The sequence below is a fragment of the Panthera pardus genome, unplaced genomic scaffold (assembly GCF_024362965.1).
Source record: "Panthera pardus isolate Hobbes unplaced genomic scaffold, ASM2436296v1 HiC_scaffold_12, whole genome shotgun sequence".
Taxonomy (NCBI): domain Eukaryota; kingdom Metazoa; phylum Chordata; class Mammalia; order Carnivora; family Felidae; genus Panthera; species Panthera pardus.
The window spans coordinates 103765439-103779072 of NW_026526677.1; the positions used below are offsets into that span (position 1 = coordinate 103765439).

The following is a 13634-nucleotide window of genomic DNA, read 5'->3' on the forward strand; positions in this document are numbered from 1 at the left end:
AGCTTTTCCCATTCCTTAGATTATCTCTTCCCATTTCTTTTTTAAATTTTTTTTTTAATTTTAAGGTTTATTTATTTTTCAGAGACAGAGAGAGACAGAGCATGAGGAGAGAAGGGGCAGAGAAAAAGGGGGACACAGAATCTGAAGCAGGCTCTAGGCTCTGAACTGTCAACACAAAGCCCAATGCGGGGCTTGAACTGAGACCGTGAGATCATGACCTGAGCTGAAGTCGGACTCCCAACTGAATGAGCCACACAGGCACCCCACTTAAAAAAATTTTTTTTAATGTTTATTTATTTTTGAGAGAGAGACAGAGCATGAGAGGGGGAGGGGCAGAGAGAGAGGGAGACACAGAATCTGAAGCAGGCTCCAGGCTCGGAGCTGTCAGCTCCAACACAGGGCCCAACACAGGGCTCGAACTCACAAGCTGCGAGATCATGACCTGAGCCGAAGTGAGATGCTTAAACTCCTGAGACACCCAGGCGCCTCTCTCTTCCCATTTCTTAAAGAAGGTTCTGAATGGAAAGCAAAAATTAGAGCCATTAGAACCATTGAGAAAAAATTAAGATCAGGATTTGTTTTGCCTGGAAGAAGCTGCAGGAGAATTTTACCGTGGCCTTCAAATTACAGTTTTAAGGTCCTTATTTAATTCAGTGACAATTTATGGAGAGCTTATTATGAGTCAGATATTATGCAGAATGCCCTCGATAATGATGAATAAAAAAGATGTTAACTTTTGAAGTTTCCCATCTTGTGTGGGAGACAAACAGGTAAATTTAGAAAGCACTGAGATGACAAAACAGCCCTTAAAGCCATCCTTCCTGGTCTTCACTTTACCGCCCACTCAGCTTAGAGCCCGTGGTCCATCACTAGGCCACCATCCTGCCCACATGCTGACGTCCCTTGCCCTTCCACCACACCTGCCAGACAAAACTCCCAACTCCAAATCCAGCTCCCCACTTCTCTGGGCCTTTGTTACGGATGCAGAGTATTGACAGAGAAAGCGATGGACACCAGGGAGAACTGGTCCTAACTCAACTGCCCTGTCAGTGGTGCTTGGAAATCCTACTGCTGGCCTAGTAGGATTCTGACCCCAATTCCAACGTGTGCTTTTCCCCACACCACCATGCAATTCTGACACCGGCTGGGTGTCCCTACAATTCAGCTTAATTCTAACATTGCCTACCTGGGATAGTGTCAGATCCCACAGCTTAGGGGTCCGGTCCTATAAGACTGCCCCCTCCCCACCTCCCAGATGGTCACCTGTGCTTCTGCCCGAACATCTATAGATCAGAGGGTCCCACGACCTCTTCTTCCTCTGGTTTGATTAATTGGCTAGAGTGGCTCACAGAACTTAGAGAAACATTTTATTTACTAGATTACCAGTCTGTCATAAAAGGATGTCACTCAGAAGAGCCAGACGGAAGGGATTCATAGGCCATGGTGTGTGGGAAGGGGGTGTAGAAGACTCTCTGAGCGCACCCCTCTCCCAACACGTCCATGTGTTCATCAACCTGGAAGCTCCCTGGAAGCTCAAAAGGTCCTTTTGAGTTTTTATGGAGGCATCATTACATAGGCCTGATCAATTAAAAATCATTGGCCACCGCCAGCCCCTCTCCCCTTCTGAGAGGGTTGAAACTTTAGCACCAGGTTGGTTCCCCTGGCAACCAGCTGCCATCCTTAGGTTCCAAAAGTCACTCATTAACATAAACTCAGGTGTGACTGAAAAGGGTTTGTCATGCATATGAGGATGTCTTTGTCTGTCTTATCACTTAGGAGTGCCAAGGGTTTTAGGAGTCCTGTGCCCAGCACAGGGACAATGAACAAACATGTATTTCTTATTATAAGTCACAGTATCAGGGCGCCTGTGTGGCTCAGTTGGTTAAGAGGCCAACGTTGGCTCCGGATATGATCTCGCAGTTCATGAGTGTGAGCCTTGCATTGGGCTCTGTGCTGACAACTCAGAGCCTGGAGCCTACTTCATATTCTGTGTCTCCCTCTCTCTCTGCCCCTCCCCAACTAATGCTCTGTCTCTCTGTCTCTCTCTCTCTCTCAAAAAATGAATAAACATTAAAAAAATAAATAAAAAAATAAATCACACTATCACATCCAGCCAAGTCATCCTGTCCTCCTCTCATGGACTTTAAAAAACTGCCTCCCATCAAGGGAACCCTTGTGCACTGTTGATGGGAAAGCAAACTCGTGTAGCCATGGTGGAAAACAGTTTGGAGGTTCTTCAAAAAATTAACAGCAGTGGGACACCTGGGTGGCTCAGTCAGTTAAGCCTCCGACTTTGACTCAAGTCATGATTTCACCGTTTGTGGGTTCAAGCCCTGCATCAGGCTCTGTGCTGACAGGAGCCTGCTTGGGATTTTGTGTCTCTCTCTCTCTCTGCCCCTCCCCTGCTCGCACGTGTGCGCGCGCTCTCTCTCTCTCTCTCTCGAAAATAAACATTAAAAAAATTAATAGCAATAATTGCCATATGATCCAGTAATTTCACTACTAGCTACTTACCTAAAGAAAACAGAAACGCTACTTTGAAAAGCTACATGCAGTCCTGTGTTTATTACAGCATTATTTACAACAGCCAGGTATGGAATATCACAGCCATAAAAAAGAATGAAACCTTGCCGTTTACAATGTCACGGGTGGAGCTGGAGAGTGTGATGCCAAATGAAATAAGTCAGTCAAGAGACAGACAAACACCACATGATTTCACTCACGTGGAATTTCAGAAACAAAACGAATGTACAAACAAAGAAAAAACAGAGACAAAAAAACCAGACTCTCAAGTGCAGAGAACAGAATGGTCGTTGCCTTCCTACCTGTTTGGCCATCGCTGTTCAGTCTCCCTTGCTTGCTCCTGCTCTCCCTGTCCTACCTGCCTTGGAAACTGTGATCATCCTCAAGGCTCCGCCTGAGCCTTCTTCTCTTTTTCTCTAGCCTGTCCCGAGGTATTCCTGTTCTCTCCCACGGTTATAAGTAACATTAATGCCAAGTGCCCCCTAAACTGACGTCCCCAGCTCTGTTCTCTCCTAGGCTGACACTCGCACAGCCAACTGCCCTCTGAACATCTTCGCTGTCGTGTCTCACCGATCTTGGGCTGCCCATCCTCATTCCCCTGAGGCTCTTCTTCCTCCAAATGCCCTCTATCTTAGCAGATGGCTGAACCACCCACTGGGCATTCAACCCAAAACTTTCGGGCCCCATTTTTTTTTAATGTATTTTGACAGAGAGAGAGAGAGAGACAGACAGACAGTGAGTGCACGAGGGAGGGGCAGAGACTGAGAGACAGAGAATCCCATGGGAGCGCACAGCCTGATGCAGGGCTTGATGCAACGAATTGTGAGATCGTGGCCTGAGCAGAAATCAGGAGTCGGATGCTCAACTGACTGAGGGCTCACTCTTGAGTCTTCATTCTCCCTCTGCCTCACAGCCATCAAACTCTAAAGGTCATCGAGTAAATCCTAAATCCTAAATACATCTCAAATCCATCTGCTTGTGCCCAGTCCTGCTGCTCCAGCTCTACACCCAACCTGACTCCCTTCCCTGGCGCCGTGACACCCTCCTGATTGGTCTCCCAGCATCCATTCTTCTGTCCCCTCGTGTCCTCATGTCCACATCCAAGCTGTGGCCAGAGCGACTTCTCTACGGTGCAAATCTGATCACGTTCCTGAGTCAGCCCTCCAAAGGATTCCCACTGCTCTCGGGGTAGACGCGAATTCCATATTGTGGCTTCCAAGGTCTTCCCTGATCCGGCCTTTCTTGACTCACATGGGAGCCTTGTCTCCGTGATCTCTCCAGCCACATGCAGCTGTTTATGCCTTTAGTTTCTTAGGAGCACCTTGTTCTTTCTTAACTCCCAGCTTTTCTACTTATGTTCTCCCCATTGAGAATATTCCCTCACCTTCTCCCCAGTGCCCGAGTCCTGAAGTCACACTTCAGATTTCTGCTTAAATCCCATGCTTTAGGGAAGCCTTATAAAACTCCTGTATGGAAGTGTGGCCCCCACCCCATTCCTATGCTGATGCCCTCCCCTCCCCCTCCCCCCCACCATGTGACTGTACTGGCAGAGAGCCTTTAAAGGTGGAATTAAGGTTGAATGAGGGGGCGCTTGGGTGGCTCAGTCGGTTAAACATCCGACTCTTGGTTTCAGCTCAGGTCATGATCTCGTGGCTTCATGGGTTCGAGCCCTGTGGCAGGTGGGCTCTGTGCTGGCAGTGTGGAACCTGCTTGGGATCCTCTCTCTCTGTCTCTCTCTGCCCCTTCCCCACTCGCTCTGTCTCTGTCTCGCTCAAAATAAATAAATAAACTTTTAAAAAAAGGTTAAATGAGGTCATGAGGATGGAGCACTGAACAACAGGACTGGCGCCCTCATAAGAAGAGGAAGAGACATCAGGGACGCACACACACACACACACAGAAAAATGACCATGTGAGGATGTGGCGAGGAGGCCATCTCCAAGCCAGAGAGAGACGCCTCAGGAAAAACCAAAACTGACGACACCTTAGTCTTGGACTTCCAGCCTCCAGAACTGTGGGAAGTAAATTTCTACTGCTTAAGCCATTCAGTCGGTGTTTTGTTACAGCAGCCCAACCAGACTGATACAATTTGTAAACTGAGTTACAGTCTCTTGTACTTTGCAAATCTCAAATCTCCCTTTGTATCACACATCACATTCCAGATGGCTTGTGTAGTATCTGTTCTCCCCACTGGACTCTAGATATCCCGAAGGAAGGGAAGTCTTATTTATTATTACCGGTCTCTCTGGTGCCTAGCAAAGCTCAGTACATAGCAAGAGCCCAGGAAATGAATGCATAGAATCTACACAGGTGGCTCTACAAATGTAAAGTAACTACAAATGAAATAAAATTGGAAATTCAGTTACCGGATAGCACTAACCACATTTCACATGCTCGACAACTGCATGCAGTTACTGGCTACCATAGTGGACAGTGCGGATTAGAGGACATTTCCATCACCACCGAAAGTTCCGTCGGCTAGTACTGGTATAAATGGTACCTGCAAGAACTCTGAGCGTGAATGAAAGCGAGCCGGTAAAGACAGATGGGGAGGGAGGCAGAGGGAATGTCAAAGGCAACATGCAGAGCATGAACCACCAGGGTGTGTGCGGAGGAACTAGAAGTGTGAGGTAAGGAGAGGCAAGCAGTAAGGACAAGGTCACGGGAGGGCTTAAGTCCCCGATGAGAGCTTGAAGTTTATTGTGGCTGCGGAGAGAATCCAAGCAGAGAAGTGTCTGGGTCAGATTTGCATTTTTAGATACATTACTCTGTGGGGAGCGTAAGCCTGGAGGCAGGAACAACAATCAGGGGGTTGTTGAAACAGTCTGGGTCAGAGAACCAGGACAAAGCAGGGGGTGGGGAGGAAGGAGTTGGAGAAGAAAGCTAAACTTGATGGCTGATCGAATGGAGGGTGAGATGGCAGGAGTCCAATGTGACTGGTAAACTTCTGGATGGTTGTGCCAACGGAGACTAGAATGAAGGGGAAGGGAGGAGAAGCGGTATTATTTGGGAGGAGGGTAGAAGGGTAGGGCAACAAGCAACTGCACTTTGGACGCATTAAGTCTGCCGTGTTCGTGGGGTACTGTGGCCGTGACGAGTGGCACAGAGCCCGAGCCTCGGCAAAGAAGGCCGGGTGGCAATGGAGATGTGGGGGTCGTGAGTAAACGGGTTGTTGGGAAAACCCTGTGCTTGGACCAGACCCCCTGAAGAGCAAAGTGAGCAGCAAGTGGGCCGAGGCCAGAAATCAGCAGAACAGCATTTAGGGATGGGCAGAGGAGAGGCCCAGGGATGTTATCTTTTATCAAGTGACCCAGACTATTTTTAAAACTGTTTTAATGGTTTTGGACCCATACAGGCTGCTAGAAGGAGCCTGCTTTGGACCCATACAGGCTGCTAGAAGGAGCAATTTCAACCTATTTCTGTTTGATATGCAAGATTTGTTGGGTTGTTGGTTTGCTTGTTTCCATCATCAAACAAGCTCCCTGAAGCTTGAAGAATAGGAACAAACTACTTTGGAATCTAGTGAATGTGCTTTGTGGGATCAGAGTCTGTCCTTTGAGATCCCACCTATCTGAGCTGGGGAAGGGGTCTTCTGTCTTCTTGCCTAGAGGCAGAGAGATGGGGATAGGACAACCAAAAGCCATTCATGTAATCAGATGGACCCAGGGGGAGAGCCACTTGATTTTGCTTCTGCAGCTCAAAATCAGAAATGGCTCTGCCCTAAAGCAAGAGGAGACTGATCACTGAGGTTCCTGAGCGATCTCGAAGGGAACAGCTAGGGCTCCTTTGACGTGAAGCCTACGTGGAAGGGGACAGAATATGGAGGAGACTTGTCCCCCTCAGTTCCCATCAGAATGTTAATGGCTTCTCTGATACCAATGAACAGCCTCAAAATACTACCCCAGGCTCTAATATTACTTGCTTCTTAATACCTTTTCTGTTTAATTCCAATTATATTTTCTCTTAGAGTCATAAACCTATCAGGCAACCCAGGAACTAACTTCGGGTGGTCACTTCTCTTCAGTCACCCCACCTTGCTAACGCAGAATTTAATTTGTTTATGATTTACTGGTACTTACTGATTTCATCCACATTTTTAAGAAATTTCTGCAAGTCTTTCTCGTGATCGTCCGCCATCGTCAACCAGAATCCCTGAGGGAGGCAGTGGAAGTGACGAGAATTAATAGTAATAAAACGCTAAACAGGATTTTTCAGGCTTATTAGCCTTCTAAAACTAAGAGCCAAGTGGTTATTTTTAAGATGGGTCTGTGTTCATAAATAACGTCATGAATAACGGCAGGTGATCTATTTCACTCTGATTGCTGGGAAGGCCAAGCAAGGGATACTCATTATTTGTGGTGATGCTTCTGGAAAGCTGTCAGCCCTCCCTCCTCTGGGAAAACTGCTCTGCAAAATGTTCCTCCAAGCCCGACATCCACTGCTGTGATTCAGGGACTGGGTATAAAGGAGACCAGGAGGGGAGGGGCTGCCAGGAATGGAGGAAAGTAACACTGGACTTTGGTCGTGACAGGCCCGCCCAGCCAGAAGCTTGGACCCAGCTGTGTGACTGGTAACCAGGAACGGGAGAATGTGCATTTAAATGTCCAAACTTGCTTAAAATATAAGCCTCTAGGGGGAGCCTGGGTGGCTCAGTGGGTTAAGCGGCTGACTTCGGCTCAGCTCAACTCACGGTTCCTGAGTTCGAGCCTGGCATGGGACTCTGTGCTGATAGTTCAGAGCCTGGAGCCTGCTTGGGATTCTTTGTCTCCCTCTCTCTCCGCCCCTCCCCCACTCATACTCTGTCTCTCTCTTCAAAAACAAAACATTAAAAAGAAATTAAAACAGGGGCGCTGGGGTGGCTCAGTCGGTTAAGCGGCTAACTTCGGCTCAGGTCATGATCTCAGGGTTCCTGAGCTCCAGCCTGGTGTGGGGCTCTGTGCTGACAGCTCAGAGCCTGGAGCCTGATTCGGATTCCGTGTCTCCCTCTCTCTCTGCCCCTCCCCAACTCACACTCTGTCTCTCTCTAAAAATAAATAAATAAATAAACATTAAAAAGAAATTAAAACAGGGGTGCCTGGGTGGTTCAGTGGGTTAAGCTTCCGACTTCGGCTCAGGTCATGATCTCATGGTTTGTGAGTTCGAGCCCCGCATAGGGCTCTGTGCTGACAGCTGGGAGTCTGGAGCCTGCCTCGGTTTCTGCGCCTCCCTCTCTCTCTCTGCCCCTCCCCCGCTTGTGCTCTGTCTTTCTCTCTCAAAAATGAATAAATGTAAAAAAAAAAAAAATTAAAAAAGAAAAGAAATTAAAACAATAAAATATAAGCCTCTGTCTTGTTTCCTAGGTGTGAAGAGAAGCTAAAAATTGGCCGAAGGGATGAGAACTCGATGGCACTGTGCATGCACCAGCATCTCTGTTCCTGTCCAGGTACTTTGGATTTATTACTTCTCTCTCAGTCGTTTGTGAGTAAAAAGGCCTCACGGTGTAGCCAGTGGTTCCCAAAGCTCACCCAAAGGCCATAAAAGTCGTCCAAAAAATGTGTTAAGTATACACAGTCCTCAGCCTTGGCGCCAGAGTCAGTAACCTTGCCTGGGCGCCGGGGAATGGATACTTTTAAACACTCGCCGAGAGATTCTGACTTACGATTAGGTTTAGCAGTAGTGCAGACCTGTAACGCTCCAGTTACTGCAAATTTGAACTCTGATACACAAACAAGCTGGGAGTGATTTGACCTCCTGAGACCCCACAGGTTATAAGCTGTGTGACCTCAGCTAAATTCACCAACCTCTCTGAGCCTAACTCATTCTATGGAAACGGTAATAGGAACCGAGAGGGCTACCCTGGGGGTTCACTGAAAGCGCCAGGCACACGATGAGTGGTAAATGCTGGTAAATGCGAGGCGCCCTTATCTATAAAACGGGGGAGGTGGGACATGTGGCTTAACTAGGCGAGCGCTAGGGTTCCTTCCAGTTCCTTCCAGAACTGAGGCCTAGTGAAGCGAGTTAACTTGCCCAGGGTTGCCGGGTTAGAAGGAAGGCTCAGCACTTCTCGGGGCAGGCGCAACCAGGGTCGGACGCGAACTCTCGGGGGCCGGTGGCCGGGGGAGGGCACGCACGCGGGACCCCAGCGACGAGCCGGGGCGGGGCCGGAGGGGCGGGGCCGACGGCACCGTTGCCGGGCAACCGCTCCACAGCGTCCACCGGCCCCAGTTCCCAAAGCCGAAGTCCCAGCCCGCGGGGGGTCACCGTCCCATCTGCTGAGGCCCACACCAGTGTCCTCTGCTCGGCGCTGACGGCCAGATCAGGACCACATCCCAAGAAAGACCCCGAGACACCCCACCGCACTGACCTGACACGCCCAGGGGCCGGACAGGAAATGGCGGCTGTTGGCGGGCGGTGACTGACCAGGGACGGGGGGCGTGGCCAGTGTCGGGGGCGTGCCCAGCGGCCGGGGGCGTGCCTAGAGTCTGGGTGCGGGCGAGGCCTCAGCGCTCTGGTTCCGGAGCCAGCGCGCTGCCAGTTCGTGGCCGGGCTGGGGGCCCTGGGTCCAGGATGTGTACCCGGTCAGGGGCTGGAAGCAGGTCTCTGAATCAGGGCCAGGTGTTCGTCCCTTTTTCTTCTAAGGAAGGGGCATCTCTCTGATCATCTTACTATCCCTGTCCCAAAAAGGGGACAATCTCCAGTGTACTTGGGAGAGGCAAACTTGGGTGAAATCTGGGCTTATTGCTAGATGTGAGACCTTCAGAGAGCTCTGTAATCTTCTGATCTTTTCTCGTCTATAAACTGGAGAAATGGCACGTTCTCCCAAGGTTTATGGTTAAAGTGCCAGGCATCTAGTCAGTAGGAATACGTGTTAGTTATTATCCAGGGAATCCTAGGATTTGGAGCTGAATGAGACACATTCACGTTTTGAATAAATGCACACAGTTTTAAAGAGATTCCAGTCTGTTTTTTGAAACAAAACTTCAGTATTATGGTGCTGGGTTAAAGGGGCAAGGGGAGAAAAGCCAGTTTTGGGGAAAGTTCCATTTTGAGTTTAAGCTCAGAAACCCTTGGGATGCCTTGGCAAATTTGTGGGTGCATTTCAGAAACCTGTTTGCTGGCTGAGGAGCCCCTGGGGATAGAATTTACCAGAAGGGGAGGGGGTCCAGTCATGGCCAGTTAGATCCAACATTGGCTGAGCACAGTCTGCTGAGTCCTGTGTTCTCCATGGGGCTGTTTGACTGAAATCTGCACAAGGTGTTGGTACACATCAGTCCTGCTTGAGAATCCCTTGTAATGGAGTAGAGCACACAGGGGCTGGGGCATTGACCTCTTCGCTGCAGCCTGGGGGCCGCTTTAGCAGAGTCCTTAGTACATCAGCTGCAGCAGGAGGCCGTGGGACCTGGGGGACCCAGCAGTATAGTCACAGCAGCTGTCCCCAGGGACTGAGCTGCCTCATGAGAGGTAGCACAGCAGAGGTGTCTGGGAGAGTGGGGCTGCTGTGAGGCCACACCCTGGACATTCTCAGAAAGACCTGGGTTACTTTACAGTGACCTTGGAGCGTGTGCAAATTTGTGGAGACAGGAACCCGTGACAGGTCATCACTGTTAGCGTTGTCCCATTTTCCCCTCAGGCTTGTGAGTTCTTGAGTACACACAGGCATAGTCTCCAACCTCAGGCTCCTTCTTGTCGCTTTGAGGCTGACAGTTTTAACTCCAAATCGCTTACTTCTCATTCTACTACTGTTCACCAAACTCCTGTCCTGGACTCCAAGAGGGGCCTTCCCACAACCCAGTGTACCACACTACCATTCGTTCACACATTCCTGTGTCGATTGTGGGTGGTCTGCAGTGTGCCAGGTTCTGGGGAGAGAGAGCCCCCCTGGTGCACTTCATAGCTATTTATCATGCGCTGTGTGCTCAGGGGTTCTAGAACCCGTCAGCCCGGGTCCAGATCTCAGCTCTCCACTTTGCAGCATTTATTAAAATATTAAGCCCTTCCTGTGCACCTTTAGTGAGCTAGGTACTGGAAATCTTTTTCTCTTCTTACCGTTACTAGTTGTGTGACCTTGACAAGTTACTTCATCTCTTAGTTTCCTCCTCTGTAAAAACGAGGATGTTAAATAGTATTGATCTTACAGGATTGCTGTGAGAGGTACACGAGTTAATACAGGTAGAGTGTCTAGACAAAACATGGAGCATTATCAAGACTCAGTAAATGTTATTAATTCTTATTACTACTCTTGTGATTAGTATGCATTAGACCAGTGCTTCAGAACCTGGACTATGCCTAAGAATTACCTGGGGATTTTGCCAAGTTGCAGATTCAGATTTGGCAGGACTGGGGCGTGAGATTCTTCAGTGATGCCTCTTTGTGAAGTGTAGGCCACACTGAGTAGTGCATGAATGATGTTTTCTTTATGCTCGAAGTTATTTATAGTTTTTATAGTTACAAGTTATTTTTTTCCCCTTGAAGTCATATTTCCATTTTACACCCCTCCATACACGCATACTCACTCAGAATACTATCCTAATACAGTGTACGTTTTTAAAAAATATAATTTATTGTCAAGTTAGCTAAAATACAGCGTATACAGTGTGCTCTTGGCTTCAGGGTTAGATTCCCGTGATTCACCGCTTACATGCAACACCCAGTGCTCATCCCAGCAAATGCCCCCCTCAATGCTCATCACCCATTTTCCCCTCTCCCCTGCCCCCCCCAATCAACCCTCAGTTTGTTCTCTGCATTCAAGAGTCTCTTAAGGTTTGCCTCCCTCCCTCTCTGTTTGTAACTGTTTTTCCCCTTCCCTTCCCCCCAGTCTTCTGTTAAGTTTCTCAAGATCCACATGAGTGAAAACATATGGTGTCTGTCTTTCTCTGACTTATTTCACCTAGCACAATACCCTCCAGTTCCATCCATGTTGTTGCAAATGGCAGGATTTCATTCTTTCTCATTGCCAAGTAGTATTCCATTGCTAATACAGGATACTTTTATGCTTGAATGTCTTTTACTGATCATCCCATCCTAATTCTCTGCCACAGAAATATCAACAAACATTGCTGGGATGTTTGCTTTAACCAGACACCATACTGTAAGTCAGGGACACAGCCCCTGCCCTCAATGAATTCACAGTCCAGTGAGGAAGATAGATACACAAACAGATTATTACCAGGCAGTGTGGTAGAGGCGGTGAAGGACTAGTGCTTACGGAAGGAGGAAGGAGGAAGGAGAGGAAATGGAGGCAGGGCCCCACAGGAATAGGGGTTTACATAGTTATGTGGAAGCTGAGCATGTGTACAGTGCTCCAGGCAGAGCCGACAGGACGAACAAACATTCAGAGGCAGGAAGCATTGCGCCACGGGTGAGAAAACAGAAAAGTTTAAGGCAAGAGTGGTGAGAAATGAGCCAGAGGAATGCGTTATGGCACAGAGTGTCAAGGAGGGAAGCCGTAGGAAGAATGGGAGGAAAGGAAGAGAGCAGACAAGAGTGGGACAAGATACCTGGGCAGGAGGGACGCCAAGGGGAGGGCAGATGTGTTTGCTCCTAGGTCAGGATAGGTGTAAGGATACTCAGCAGCCACGCACACTTGTGGCATCTTTAGAAGTCATTTCCATCTTGATGGCTCCTACCTGGGTCTCTCTCCAGCCGAGACCTCGCTCTATGCCCTGGCCCTCTGATTCAACAGAGTGACTAGACTGTGAATCTCTTGGGGGTAGGAATTTTGTTTTAGTTTGTCTTAGTATTCCCAGTGCCTGGTCCTTAGATGGAGCTAAATTTAGATCTGCTGAGTGAGTTGATTTCTTGCCCTGCATGGAGGAAGGCTCCAGTCTAAGTCATTCTACATGGGAAAGGAATATGGATGTTTACAGTTTCTCTGCGTCAGGCTTCTCAGGAAGGTCCATCCTGGAGGACAAACGTTGTTATAGTCACAAAATATGTTTTAGGGTAAATCTACTTGACAGATTGATCACTTTAAAATGTTAGAGGTCCTCGGGGGCGGTTGAGCATCCAATCTTGATTTCGGCTCAGGTCATGATCCCAGGGTTGTGGGATCCAGCCCCACATCAGGCTTCGCCTTGAGCTTGGCACCTTCTTAAGATTCCCTCTCTCTCTGGGGCGCCTGGGTGGCTCAGTCGGTTAAACGTCCGACTTCCATCAGGTCATGATCTCACAGTTTGTGAGTTCGAGCCCCACATTGGGTTCTGTGCTGTCGGTTCAGAGCCTGGAGCCTGCTTCTGATTCTGTGTCTCCTTCTCTCTCCACCTGTCCCCTGCTCATGCTCCGTCTCTCTCTGCCTCTCAAAAAATGAATAAACATTAGAAAATAAAAAAAATTTAAAAAGATTCCCTCTCTCTCTGTCTCTGTCTCTCCCTCTGCCCCTTCTCCTCTGTTCATGCTCTCCCTTCCCCCCTAAAATAAAATAAATTAAAAAAAAATAAAATAAAATGTCAGAGGTCCTAGTAAGCCTTGGGTAGTCACTGGACTGTCTGCAAAGATTCCAATATTCCTCCTCCCAGGCATATAGTAGAATCTCACTTCTCTGCGACCAGGTGATTTGCGTGTTCAGTGCCATGTGGGAAGAAGTGAAGAGGGCAGAAGCCTTTAAGAGCCAGTGTGTGACTCACCATACAGAGCCAGCCTGTCCTCTGCCCCAGCAACCAGGTAGTGAAGGCTGTATCTGCTTGAGTCCCTGAGTGAGGGGACATGGACCAGAGATGCCCTTCTACCTTTGATGGACACGTAGCAATAGACCTTCCTTGCTTTAATCCACAAGGATTTTGGACTTGTTTGTTAGGCAACATAACACAGCCTTTCATGTCTAATACGACAACTCAGACTGCTTGCTGTCGGGCATTTGCTACAGTGACAAAATCTAGGGACCATGCCCATGAGTGCACATAGATTATGATCATTGTGACTTACGTTTTAAGTATCAATGTTTGCATGTTCGTACATGTTCAAATACACAGAGGAAAACAGACGTTTAAAACGTGTGTGCCTGGTATCTCAAATTTATTCCTCTTAGGGAAACTTTATGAATCATACAACTGCCACTTCCACTCAACCTAACCCCCCTGTGTGGTATATACAAATTTCACTTTTTCTTTATGTCCTCATAAAAGTTGGAGAACATT

At 48.3% G+C, this 13634-nt stretch overlaps 1 protein-coding gene across 2 annotated transcripts in view; it reads right to left on the reverse strand.

The window, feature by feature from the left end:
- Positions 1–8931, reverse strand: part of TTC12 (tetratricopeptide repeat domain 12) — a 53550-nt gene extending 44619 nt beyond the window's left edge. The window contains exons 1-2 of one of the 2 annotated variants that reach the window (XM_019469129.2): positions 8867–8931; positions 6603–6675 (exon numbers count right to left, since the gene is read on the reverse strand). In XM_019469129.2, the coding sequence (XP_019324674.1) occupies positions 6603–6660 (58 nt within the window). In that variant the 5' untranslated portion in view covers positions 6661–6675; positions 8867–8931. Of the gene's footprint in view, positions 1–6602; positions 6676–8161; positions 8354–8866 lie in introns of those variants that run through there. The other variant, XM_019469131.2, reaches the window with a different exon arrangement.
- Between the last annotated feature and the right edge of the window lie 4703 nt (positions 8932–13634).